Source organism: Zootermopsis nevadensis, unplaced genomic scaffold (genome assembly GCF_977971745.1).
Source record: "Zootermopsis nevadensis isolate Lab colony 2312 unplaced genomic scaffold, Znev_1.0 Znev_ptg000045l, whole genome shotgun sequence".
Classification (NCBI taxonomy): Eukaryota; Metazoa; Arthropoda; class Insecta; order Blattodea; family Termopsidae; genus Zootermopsis; species Zootermopsis nevadensis.
In genome coordinates this window covers 897,313-910,789 of record NW_028259177.1, presented here as the reverse complement: position 1 = coordinate 910,789, position 13,477 = coordinate 897,313, and the positions used below count along the sequence as shown (strand labels likewise).

The 13,477-nt window shown below is 35.1% G+C and overlaps 1 protein-coding gene across 7 annotated transcripts in view; it reads left to right on the top strand.

Annotated features, from left to right (window-relative positions):
- LOC147871604 (oxytocin receptor A-like) overlaps positions 1–13,477 on the top strand; it is a 546,632-nt gene that overhangs the window by 474,630 nt on the left and 58,525 nt on the right. For all 7 annotated transcript variants that reach the window (XM_087360682.1, XM_087360685.1, XM_087360684.1 and 4 more), the window contains exon 6: positions 3,992–4,086. In XM_087360682.1, coding sequence (XP_087216808.1) covers positions 3,992–4,086 — 95 coding nt within the window. The remainder of the gene's footprint in view (positions 1–3,991; positions 4,087–13,477) is intronic.

The window sequence follows — 13,477 nt, the reverse complement described above, 5'->3', positions numbered from 1 at the left end:
TTAGTACACCGGCTTTGTATTCTGGAGGAGCGGAGTTAAAATGCTAATGTACTAATTTTAATCTACTGCCAAAATGGTCTATGTCTTATTTTGCGAAATCCGAGTGTTTAAACGGAACTGGCGAAGACATTGTATGAGTTTGTGTGTGCTGCAGTGGCCATATTGTAACATCACTTCTATAGGAAAACAGTGTTAAGAAGGAAATTCATTCAAATCGCGAAACAACAAATCCAGACACTGATGTGGATTCTAAATATATTCCAACACTTGTAACATATTCCGAGTCCAACAAATTGTACTCTTCACAGTTTCATACGATCATTGAAATTAAATGGCTGAGCATATAGCACGCACTAAGCAGATGAGAAATTCCCTCCGAAACTTTAGATTGAAAAGCTGAAGGAAATTTATCATATCGGATACCTAATAAAAGATGGTAGAATAATATTTTAAAATGTTAGAGTTATAGATTGTGAGTTTGTGACGTTTATTTAATTGGCTAACTGCCAGTTCAATACGTGTTTAACTAAAATTATGGATAAGGTAGTATATTTGCGTCATATTGTGAATTAGGTTAATATTTTAATATTTTTCCGTCAAATCACAATTTTAATAAGATAATAAAATATAAAATATTTAAAATATCATTTCACGTTCCGCATCGAATGATCGATTTACAAATTGGAAAGTCTCTTACGACATGTTTCGGTTATATATAACCGTCCTCAGGTATAAATTAGATTGGTAAATTTAAAACTCGAATTACAATCATTTACAATTATTTTACTTATACATTCTACTATTTATTTACTTCCATCATTTTGTTTTCTATATTACTCCATATTTATTAATGTTTTATTTAAATCATTGCTTTACAGACTAATATTGAACATCAGATGAACCACGCCATATATAAAAAACAATGCCTTCGTTCTAATATATAAGAGTAATCTGATAAGAACATTTCAATAAACTGCATAACATTGTAAATGATTGTATTTCGAGTTTTAAATTTACCAATCTAATTTATACCTGAGGACGGTTAAATATAACCGAAACATGTCGTAAGAGATGTTCCAATTTGTAAATCGATCATTCGATGCAGAACGTGAAATGATATTTTAAATATTTTATATTTTATTATCTTATTAAAATTGTGATTTGACGGAAAAAATATTAAAATATTAAAATTATGGAGATTTATCTTAACACCCTTGAAGGCGATAACCTGCATTTCTCTAATCTTGTAACTGGAATTGTATACTGTTCGTTCCTCCTGCAGACAGAAACCTTCGAACACTTGCCACGCCATTTTACGATCCACTGTGCCATAACGCTGACTATCAGAGCTGTTGATTTAACCGCTCTCTGTACGCCTCTCCCGTGCGTGAACTTTGGAAATCTTTTGCCCTCGAAACTGCTCACGGGGCTTTATGGTAAACCAATGTCCACATTACGGCAATTACAGTTCAGGATGCAAATGTAATTTATTGGTACGTTTTACATGCATTATACTTAATATGAGTTAAGATAATATCTACGGTCCTTCCAAAAAAAACTGACTTCATTTACCCAACTACTCTTCACCGTCGACTGGTTCTTATTCCGGAGATCCAGAGCTGAAACTTTGATTCAACGCCGACAGTCTGAGTCATTTCAGCGTAGTTAAATGAAACACAAGTTAATAATTCAATAAATCTAACAGAGCCAGTTAGGTTTTGTGCTCTCACGTCTGATATCGCTCGTAAAATCCACCTGCCACGTACTCATAACCTTAGTACATAAAGGCCATTTAAACGATACTATGTAACGAATCCATAGTGCAGAGATTTTCCTTCTTATTTGTGGTTTATTTATAGACGCTGTCATTAGATCGGACTGTATCGACTGAGAGGACAAATCAACTGGAAAGAGTATGAAGTCGTAGATATAATTTAAACTACTGAGCCTGGAAGGACTGAGTAAAACCACAAAACTCTCATACAAAATACTAGGCCGATATTTAGACAAGGGATCTCCAGAATACGATAACCACTCGATCACAACGTTCGGTGAAGAGTTAGTATTAAGAATACACCGCTGTTTATGGACCCCAAGGGTTCATTATCTTGATTCCAAAGGTCTTGTGCCACATGAATTCAGCCTGAATACACTGTATTTTTTTAAGGTCCCATAATTGATACAATGAGACCGCCACAGTGGTCTAGCGGTTAGAACGCTGGCCTTGTAATCCTGGGGGTCTCGGGTTCGATTCCCGGCGGTGCCCGAATTTATAACTTGTGTCGGGCAAGGCCGTGGTCTAGGCAACACGGAGTTTTCCTCCGTGGCATCCCAACAATTACTCCATTCACACACAGAAGAAGGCAATGGCAAACCACTTCTGGATCATCTGCCAACAACGTATATGAACAGGTCCCAGTCCGAGAAAAGGATGGAAGGATCCTGTTCATATGGACCTGTCGTCAGACAGAACACTAAATAATAATAAGATGAAGTGGTCTAGCGGTTAGAACGCTGGCCTTGTAATCCTGGGGGTCTCGGGTTCGATTCCCGGCGGTGCCCGAATTTATAACTTGTGTCGGGCAAGGCCGTGGTCTAGGCAACACGGAGTTTTCCTCCGTGGCATCCCAACAATTACTCCATTCACACACAGAAGAAGGCAATGGCAAACCACTTCTGGATCATCTGCCAAGAACGTATATGAACAGGTCCCAGTCCGAGAAAAGGATGGAAGGATCCTGTTCATATGGACCTGTCGTCAGACAGAACACTAAATAATAATAAGATGAGGTGGTCTAGCGGTTAGAACGCTGGCCTTGTAATCCTGGGGTCTCGGGTTCGATTCCCGGCGGTGCCCGAATTTATAACTTGTGTTGGGCAAGGCCGTGGTCTAGGCAACACGGAGTTTTCCTCCGTGGCATCCCAACAATTACTCCATTCACACACAGAAGAAGGCAATGGCAAACCACTTCTGGATCATCTGCCAACAACGTATATGAACAGGTCCCAGTCCGAGAAAAGGATGGAAGGATCCTGTTCATATGGACCTGTCGTCAGACAGAACACTAAATAATAATAAGATGAAGTGGTCTAGCGGTTAGAACGCTGGCCTTGTAATCCTGGGGGTCTCGGGTTCGATTCCCGGCGGTGCCCGAATTTATAACTTGTGTTGGGCAAGGCCGTGGTCTAGGCAACACGGAGTTTTCCTTCGTGGCATCCCAACAATTACTCCATTCACACACAGAAGAAGGCAATGGCAAACCACTTCTGGATCATCTGCCAAGAACGTATATGAACAGGTGCCAGTCCGAGAAAAGGATGGAAGGATGCTGTTCATATGGACCTGTCGTCTGACAGAACACTAAATAACAATAATAAATAATTGATACAATATCCCTCCATCGGCGCCCAGGTTTGCCAAGTGGCCTGACACTCTCTTATTTGCAGATCAGAATCCTTTACGTATTTCTCATTTTCCCAGACGTGCTACATGCCCAATTTATCCCATCATCCTTAATGTATGGTCGTATTATATATTAAATACAGGCCCGTATGTAATCGTCCTTTTTATATAGGAGTTCAAGTTTTTCAGGATATAAAAAATTCATTCGATGATCAATTTTTTTCATTTTCTGCTCAGTGGTTCTCGTTATACGCGGTTCCGACGTTATTGTTTTTGCATATCTACGTTTTTATTTCAGTATCACGAGAAGGATCAATATCCTATTAGTGGCGACGGTAAAATCTTCCTCACAGGTCCACTGAATTACGCGTGGTTTCACTGACTCACCACATCATTTTGCCTCCGAGGACTACAAATTAATACGTCTTGTGATACATCACTCAAAAACTCTACGGGCAATTACACGATTACCATTTGTAAGCGTTTTTTTCCAACCCCCGTGTATAACAAGAGTTATTTATGCATATTTAATTAAATTCAAATTCAGGCATACAGAGTGCAGTATTGTTTTTTGCCTTGTGTTCACAGGTGGTGGTGTTCTCGTATCAGGAGGTGGGACCAGGTGTTTACGACTGTTGGGCGACCTTCGTCAAGCCCTGGGGAGAGAGAACGTACGTCACGTGGTGAGTATACGATCACGAGAAGCGCGTATTAACGTTATACAGATTTATTTCAAGAAACTTAAAACACTTCAATGGTCACTGAGGCAAATTTCCACCTTAGTTTAACGCAGCTTTTATCCATATTGAATTATAAATCCTAATATGCATTTATCTTTATTACAAATGGAAATTCCAATAAGGCTTTGTGGTAGAAAAACGTTCCAAATTGAGCTCGCGATATCACGGTAATGGCTTTCTTGAGTTACAAAAAAAATGGATAATTTCATTCGAGACAAAACTTTCATTTTAAGTACTTGCTTTAAAATTAACCACTATATGCAAGTATAAATTAAATCTAAAATATATTTTAGGTCATAATTAATATTGTACTAATCGACTGTAACGGATGGGACTGTCTGCTGACAGCAAGAGAGTCCCTCAAGTTTTGTTCTGTAGTAATTCCATTATCTGTTTTGTTTATCCATTGCATATCTTGCAATTACTATTTTTGAACAGATATTCAGATGAAACTGAGAGTATATTCTTCACAACTTCACTGTAAATACATGGAAACTCCTCATTCAGACAGGTCCAGCAGGTAATCAGAGGAATGCCTTGTTATGCACCTCGAAACCCGTGTCTGTTAAAGTATAAGTTACTTTTTCATATACTTTTATTAATATTTTTTTATTTTTATAGGAAAATTTTTAAACGTATTTCATAACCACTTCTGCCAAAGGCGGGAAAAAACTCTTTCAATGTAGCTTTTAGGTTTTGTAATTTTTAGTTGAAAGAATAAACCTAAACGCTCATCTGAATGTAAAGTTCGTTAGGAAAATCATTCAACGACTGCGTAATTTTTCAAGGCATGTTCTCCATTGGCGAAACATAGTCTAGTATTCAAGTTTATCGTTAATGCTACACTATTTAATACCCCCAACAATCCCATTATAATCTTAATATATTTTTAAAGTAATAGATACTAGCTGCCGTTGTGTTATACAGTTATTGATTGTGGTCTCTCTGCCCACTACCAGAGCATTTGCACATTGATGTACTCCAAAAGTCTGTTGTACTAAAGAAGAGTTAATTTTCCACGTTCCGAGATTATTGTGATAGCGTCTCTTGCAGATATAAATGCAGTTCATTTATCTTTGTAAAAATCTCAGCTGCAGCCACACAGTGTCACACAGACATGACGAAGACTGTAAGGGATGTTGAACACTGACCACAGATTGAACACACGTATTGAAATTCTGCCTCGTGACAGCATTCGAACATCTGCACCTGATTGCTCCCCGTTTCGTCAAAAAGGGTATTTAAAATTCAGTATCCTTCTTTTGTAAAGTCCACTATCTTCATAACCTTTTATAACATCATTTTCAGTCAGTTTGGAATCGTCTTTCATACCTTAGACCTGGTTAATGTTGAATTCTGGTACAATGATCTTAACATGTGTAATTATACCACGCGATTTCCAAACAGCCAAACTTGTGTCATTCTTACAAACATAAACAAATTGTCTCCATTCAATTTTTCCAGTTATGACAAGTCAAATGGATTAAAAATATCTGTTCATGTAGGGTAAATGATTGGTCTAATATGTGCACAAACACATTTCCTCTTCAGCTAGAATATTACACCATATGTCTACTGACGTCATCAGCTTACATAGCGAAAATATATGTTTTTAATCCGTTTAACTAACTCGCATTCGACATTAGAGTTCATATATATTAAATCTTGTCCGTCTAATCACAATAAATTCTTATTAAATATTAAAATATTACAATAATTAACATTTACAATATTTAAAATATCAAATGATGTTCTTTATCGAAATATTCGATTTACATTAGACCATCGAATATTTCGATAAAGAACATCATTTGATATTTTAAATATTTTAAATGTTAACTATTGTAATATTTTAATATTTAATAAGAATTTATTGTGATTAGACGGACAAGATTTAAAATATATTTATTATATCACAATATGACGCAACTTTACCATCTCATTAGATTTCATGTTCTTGATTATTCTCGAAACTGCAGAATTCAAATAATAAACTTCTTTCGAGGACATACGAAACTGCCTTCTACACCAGGCACAATAAGATTTTGGACAATTTAATGTACATCACCGCAATGAGCAATATTTTTCATGATTTACACAAACATTTCTGTTTTCTCTTTTAGTGATTTAATGTGACGTTAGCCTGAGAGTGCTTGGGTTCATCGCATTTAAGTTCAAAATACCCTATTCGTTTGTCTTTGCAATGGAATTTCTTTGCATGTAAATTTCGTTAATGTCGTGGAGGCCATGGAACTGCATTTCAAAGCTTTAGAACACAATACGTGTGCCTACGCACTTGTATCAGGCTAGGTTGAATTGCCATTCGTAAATCAGTCCAGCTTCATTTTCACTTTTTCCTTTAGATTTACGTTTTTGAGACAGCCGTCAATTGTAAGAGTTCACGAAAACAAAAATTTAAATTTCCATTGAAACTTCCTTGTTGGGACTAACATGAATAATAATTTCAGCACCACACCACACAGCTCCCACGACAACCTCTAAGAAATGGAGGAAACTGACAAAATTATTGGAAGATTTGGCTTTCGGCAGTAATTTCAATGTTGTCACTAAAGAACCTAGTCCTAAAAGTATAAGCCGACAAATATTGTTGTGATGGTAATACACACAACAATATCAACCCCGCGACGGATAATTTTGTTTCAGTAAAACGGTGCACCGCGACTTAGAGGAGTAGTGAGGTAATTTATAACGTTAATAATAATAAATTGATACAGTATATGTGTTGTAAAGTGAGACAGTCCGCTATTAGAGATTATTTTCTCGCGAAACACTGGAGACTAATTTACTAGGTTCCACGAAACATCTCAATGAAATATCCGGTTTAACTTCTGAGCCTCTGATCTTGTCTCGTAATACCCTTTATCGGTGGAGAATGCTAAGAATTTATAATATTTCAATCCAAAGTAATATTGTTATATTAATATTATCACCAAAATTTAAATTATTTTATTAGGTTTAATGTAAATTATGACATTTAGCCAGGCTTCGAAATCCTGTGTGGTACTCAAGACATGCTTGAAATATTTTCATAAATTGATTCAAACAATGTTGCCCCCTTCATGTTCAAATTCCATTTATCCCTACACAAAAGGACAATATTATTCTGTCCAACGAGCCATATGACCTCAGGCCTTGTTAGCTATGAATGGTAATATCTCTAACTCCCCTACCAATTTCACAACATACCCAAAAATCGTCTGCTTAACCTAGTGGCACAATAATCACGTAACTTTTCTATATTTTCAAAATTGCTTACCAGAGGACAATTCTTAAATATAGATGTCATATTCTCTTAAAAACACATCTTTGAAATAATCCCAACATCATGGCAATGGGATTAGCACTGGTACTATTTTTATATTTTAATAACACAAACACTTTAATAACATATTTTAGGTCATATTTTTTTAAGATTAAAAATAACAACCAACTCACAAACCATACTAGGCCAGATTACATCCGAAATCGCAGGAGGGTCGGTGTAATGCACTACCAAAACGCCCGTAACTAAGAAACAAATGCTAATTCGATGATGCCGGCTGGCACACTGATTCACTATGAATGTAGGCCGCATCCCCTAGCGGCAGAAGCTCGTACTACATCCGGTTCGCCCTCTATTGACACAGTCTTGAAACTTTCCGATCGCACCTCGTAAATATCATAGACGTGATATAGGAACATGGTCTGTAATGGTATCATTATTTTCGTGTATCTATCAGCGTTACTTTCCCCCTTAAAAGCTTCTGAACCACGTGAACCCATAAATCTAGGGACAACTCCATCTTTCGATCCTTTCAATTCTTACGTCACTGAACTAAACATGACACCAACACCAGAGCTACTTAATGCGCAATACTCACGCAAAGAGATTTTGGTACAACATTTAGCTTCTGAAGAATAATATTTTTTAATATGTGAAGCAAAAATAATATTCTGTTTGATGACAGTAAACAACGAACCGCTGTTGGAGCCAAGCATTTGTGAATTTTATGGAGATAGATCATTAACAATTTGTGTTTGAATTACTTTCCTAAGTTAACAATTACGAACATGGCGACGGTGCGTAACTCTGAGGAGGTGTTTGTGTGTGTTTGAAGCAGTGATGTAAAGGATAACGCACGAAACGTCTATCAAACTTAGGTGTTTATTCATAGGCTTATTTTCAGTGAAAAATGTTGTAGAAATACGAGTCGAAATATCAGCCTTTACATAGTTACCTGATAATTATGTTTTCGTGTATTTATGTGTTTATAGTCCTCACAATCCTTTTAGTACATATATTACTTAAATCGATACCATGAAAATCGTCGCATTGGTCATGAAATTCCGCATCCCTTGATCTGTGCTCGTGAGGATACATGAAGAACTTGTTAAAATAAAAAAAATAGCAGATTTAGGATGAAATCTCACTGTGCAACAAGGACAGTGCTGATGTCAAATAGAAGAATTGGCAAAGCAAACAGCAGGCCGATTAATTAGTTTGTCACACATTACGTCAAGCACGAGCGGAACACCATGACTAAGAATCTGATTCGTCCCTTCAATTCGTATTTTAAATTTAATCTGCTCATTTATTTGAGTTTTCTACATTTCCATAAATACTTCATCACGACTTAGCTGTTGATATTTCGTTTCAGTTTTTTACTGAGAATAAACCAGTAAAGAATTACTCGAAATAATCAGTACATAAATATAAATTTATCGGCCATGATGAAGGGGTCGAATGTAGTTTAGTAAACATATGGTAGCATTCAATTGACAATGCCTAAGATAATATAGGATGTCAATTGCCAGGTATTTTTCAAAATTTATAAGTGAGGAACAGTGAGAAATGTGACAAAATTTGTTAATTATTTAATTATTAATTAATTAATTATTGTTAATTATTTATATCTTGTTAATTATTTATAAACTTTTGATTAAGCCATAACAAAGTTAAAGGAAGTGAAGATTAAATTTAATCAGATGTTTTATAGATAGAATAAGGGTATATTTTAGTAGAATCAAGGTAAATCAAGACCTAACGAATTGAGAGTAAGAGAGGACAGGTATGACTCACGTGGCACAGAAACATTCTGGAGTTTTGAGGAGGAAATGGAAATCCGGATATGAATCAAAATTAATGGACATTTAGAGAAATTAGGTTATAGAGAGGATTATTTAGTGCGTGACTTGCATTTTGGGGGAACCACGTTCTAAATTAACTCCAAGACTGCTTTGGCTCTTTAAGTCCTGTCATGCGAATGCCAGGGTTGTACTTCACAGTTCGCAATCGCTTTCTCTTACGTCATGTAAAATTAATTGAATAAATTCCTTCGTATTTTATTTGGCAAAGCTGAAAACTTGTTGCTTTATACCGCAGAAATAAATTTTTCACAAAATATAGGTTACGACAAAGACACTTAAAAAATAAACCACAAAGATGAAGTTAACTGAAAGTGGAAAGAAATGAGATTCTTTAGTTTCAGAGAATTAATAAAACATAAAGAAATTTTGAAGAAAAAAAATTTAAGAAATAGATTAATACATAATAAATATACGTACTTCGAACCACTTAACAATTTGTATTAAAAAAATAAGACAATTTCGAGGCAGAATTTTTTTTTAGTTATAACGTTTAAGATTGTACGAAGTTACATAGATACTAAATAATATCTGCAATAATATAATACTTTTCATAAGATGATAAAGTTGCGTTATATTGTGATAAATATATATTTGTTTAAATCTTGTCAGTCTAATCACATTAAAATTCCTATTAAATATTAAAATATTACTATAATTAACATTTAAATATTTAAAATATATTAAAATGATGTTCTCTATCGAAAATGTTCGATTTACATATCCTAATGTAAATCGAACATTTCGATAGAGAACATCATTTTAATATATTTTAAATATTTAAATGTTAATTATAGTAATATTTTAATAGTAATAGGAATTTTATTGTGATTAGACTGACAAGATTTAAACAAATATATAATATTTTTGTTGTTTGGCAACGCTGCTGAGGACTGGTCATACAGGAAGTCAGTCAAACAGTGGTATTCTGCGAGTGTGGTTCAGTTGCTGTCTGTTAATACCGGGTTGTAAGAGACGTAAAATGTTTACAGTACGAGCAACGTGCTATAGTGCTTTTTTCTGTCTGAAACACTGAAATTGGCATAAATGTACAACATTCCTTTCTTTTCTCGCAACATTCCGCAATATACCAGACCTCTGTAGTGATGTCAGTCATTCAATGAAACGATTTCACTGTTTCGACTATTTTAATCTCCCTTACATAAAGAAATATGTAATCTTAAAGGTATTTAAACTTTAACAATTTAATATGACAATTCACTAAAATTGCTGTATAGTAAATCATAATATATAATACAATATTATATTAATGTGGATTTATAAAACCATGCAGAAATTTTTCAAATGATTATATATATATCAGAAGCTAGAACCAATAGATTTTACTGTAGCAAAATATTTTATATTTCACATTTAAACACTATCAATATGCTATTATTAAACTGTGATAGAAGAAACTTACGAAACCTATGCTGTTTCGGGGCACAGTCCTTTAGAATGAGAATCACAAACAACTGTGTTAGCCCTTCCCACAATAGATTCCAATCATTAGACTAGATTGACATATTTCTCTGTTTGACGCACGAGGTCTTCAACCAATGGACGCAGACTACAGATCCGGACAGAATCCTCTAAAATACCACAAAATTCAATACAGTAAGACTCCACGGAATGTTCGGTGACAGGAATACTGTGGAATTTGGTCTGTTGTTAATGAGCTTTTGGTAACACTGTGGTTAAAATTTACCACAATTTCCACATTTACACATAACCTGCAGACAGGAAGGTTAATTTCGCTTTATACGTTGTGAAATTTCCCGAACTACTTTTTGAAAGAAATTGCGAGAAATGTTTTACTGAATATTAATTACAAAAAAAAACTGACAAAACAAGCTTAAAACATAAACATCCTAGGATATTCAGCTGACGTACGTTTATACCAAAAGCTATTAAAGACCCATAAAAGTTCTTCATTCAGACTCTCTTCTATGCGTTTAAGCATATTCAACAGCAAACTTAGACAGAAAGGTTAAAAGTAAACAGTATTTTCTCTTCGAGCTAAAAGTGACTGACTCTGGAGAAGGCTGAAGGCTGAAAACTAGATTAAAGTGGAAGAACTGAGACAATCTTTACTTTGGTAAATCTTTGTACAGTACAGGCCTACCTCCCGAGGTTTTTCTCAGTTGGTTCTAAATATTTCCGTTCTTCCGATAGTGAAAAATATTTAAGTTGAAATCTAAACATTGTGCCCAGAAAATATGACAGATTTTGGCACCTTGGCTACCATCATGAAGATTCATAGGCCAAAAGCCCTAAAATGTTTTATGGTACCAAAATAGAGCCTCAAAATAAGCGAGAAAATACGCCCTTAGAAGTGAAATATATAGAACTAACTCGTTCGCCCATGAAATATTTCTCTTGTCTAGTTGTAAGGAACACGAAGATGCTATGTGCTGTTAATCGAGTGAAATCTTAGGCAATTGCTAGAGCTTGGATAACGCTTCAGATGGGGCACTCTTAATATTTAATTATTCCTGCAATAGTAACATTCTTTATATATGAGGAATTTGTGCAAATATTGTGAATGTCATTTTACTGATTTGATGGACGCCTATAACTTGAATTCAAGATATATTCTGTTTTTTCCTCGGTAGAATATTCAGCAAGATGTACCTAGAAATGCGTTTATAAATTTAAATAAAATAAGAATTGCACTGAAATACATACGATAATACGTGGTAATGTAATAAATATAATTTTTCTTACAATGTGGGAAGTCGCAGATATGTTCAGATTTATATGAAATTTATTTTTAATTGATTATGGCTGTTTTACTGAAATGTCAGTAAACTTCTACTAGACTCCACGGCGCAACAACCCAGAAGACAAAATCTTCAAACTCGCCGCTTTGAAAACCTCAAATCTTAATTGGTTACTAAACACAATGCGAGTATCAAAATATTAAAATTTATGTAGAAAATACAATTTTTACGTGTCGGTTCCGTTGAAGGGACGTGATTGAGGATCGGTACTGACATTTAATTTGATATCCAGCAGTATTTTAGAAGACTTTGCCTCAACATTGAAAATGGACGTTGGACCCACACAGTTCCATATCCATATTCAAATCAGAGTTCATTTCAATTCAGAACGTTGTAATAAGAGAGAAAAATTCTGCATGCCTCTTCATTAAGGGTCACAGGCCTTCATTTTGTGCCAATATTAGAATTAAATATATAACACGGCAGTTAATTAAAAGTAAGTAGTCCGTGTTATACAAATTCCTTTGATTGAATATTATAAATATCCACTGGTACACATAACACACGAGTTTAGTACTAATGGGGTGCCGGGTTTGATCCTGACCGTTGAAATTATATCAAAACCTAATACAATAAAGATCAGTCAGCATAATATTAATCACGGCAAAGGTAAACTTTAGTCACCGAAACATCGTTTCTAGTAATAAATCTCAAAAATGGACTAGATCAAACATAATTATAGTCTAATAATTAATTAATCAATCGCTGCTAAAAACCTGAATAGAATTAAGATGATATTAATAATGCTTATGAGACTATAATACAGTGGTACATTCTTCATATCGTATTCCACATAAAAAATCGATACGGCACGTTAAATTATTGACATTTATTTCAGAAACGAGATTTCGAAGAAAGAATATTTTTCAGAGGCTGGGCAGAATCTCCAAGGACCTTTGGCAGTCGGCATCAGAAGATAAATGTACCATAAGTTAAATGAAAATTCAGTCGTCGTCTCAGTAGCTGAGGGGAGGAGCTGGGATGGGGGAATATTCTCTCTGACTGTCTCTGGCTTGTTTTAGGTAACGAACACAATGGATTGGCTCGCAATTTCTTCCTTCGTAAAATGATTCAGCGTTTGGTCTGACACAAGTCGTCTGATCAGTCTGCCGTCAGCATTACAGACTTGCACGCAACTGTATTCTGTATCATATCTCTGGGTCACTGAAGTAAAATTGCCTTTCACATATAATTCTTTGTTGTGGAAGATTTACTTCCGTTCAGAATTGAAGCAGATGATTGTCGAGAGTGCGGTTAGTGTGTTGAGTCTATTTCCAAAGGACCATAACGTTGTATTTCGCTACATCAATACGTCAGACCAGGTGCAGAGCGAATATGGGAGCTAAGAAATTCAATATGACTCCTGAACATTTTCACAAAGCAATTTTCTCGGGAATCTCTTCAAC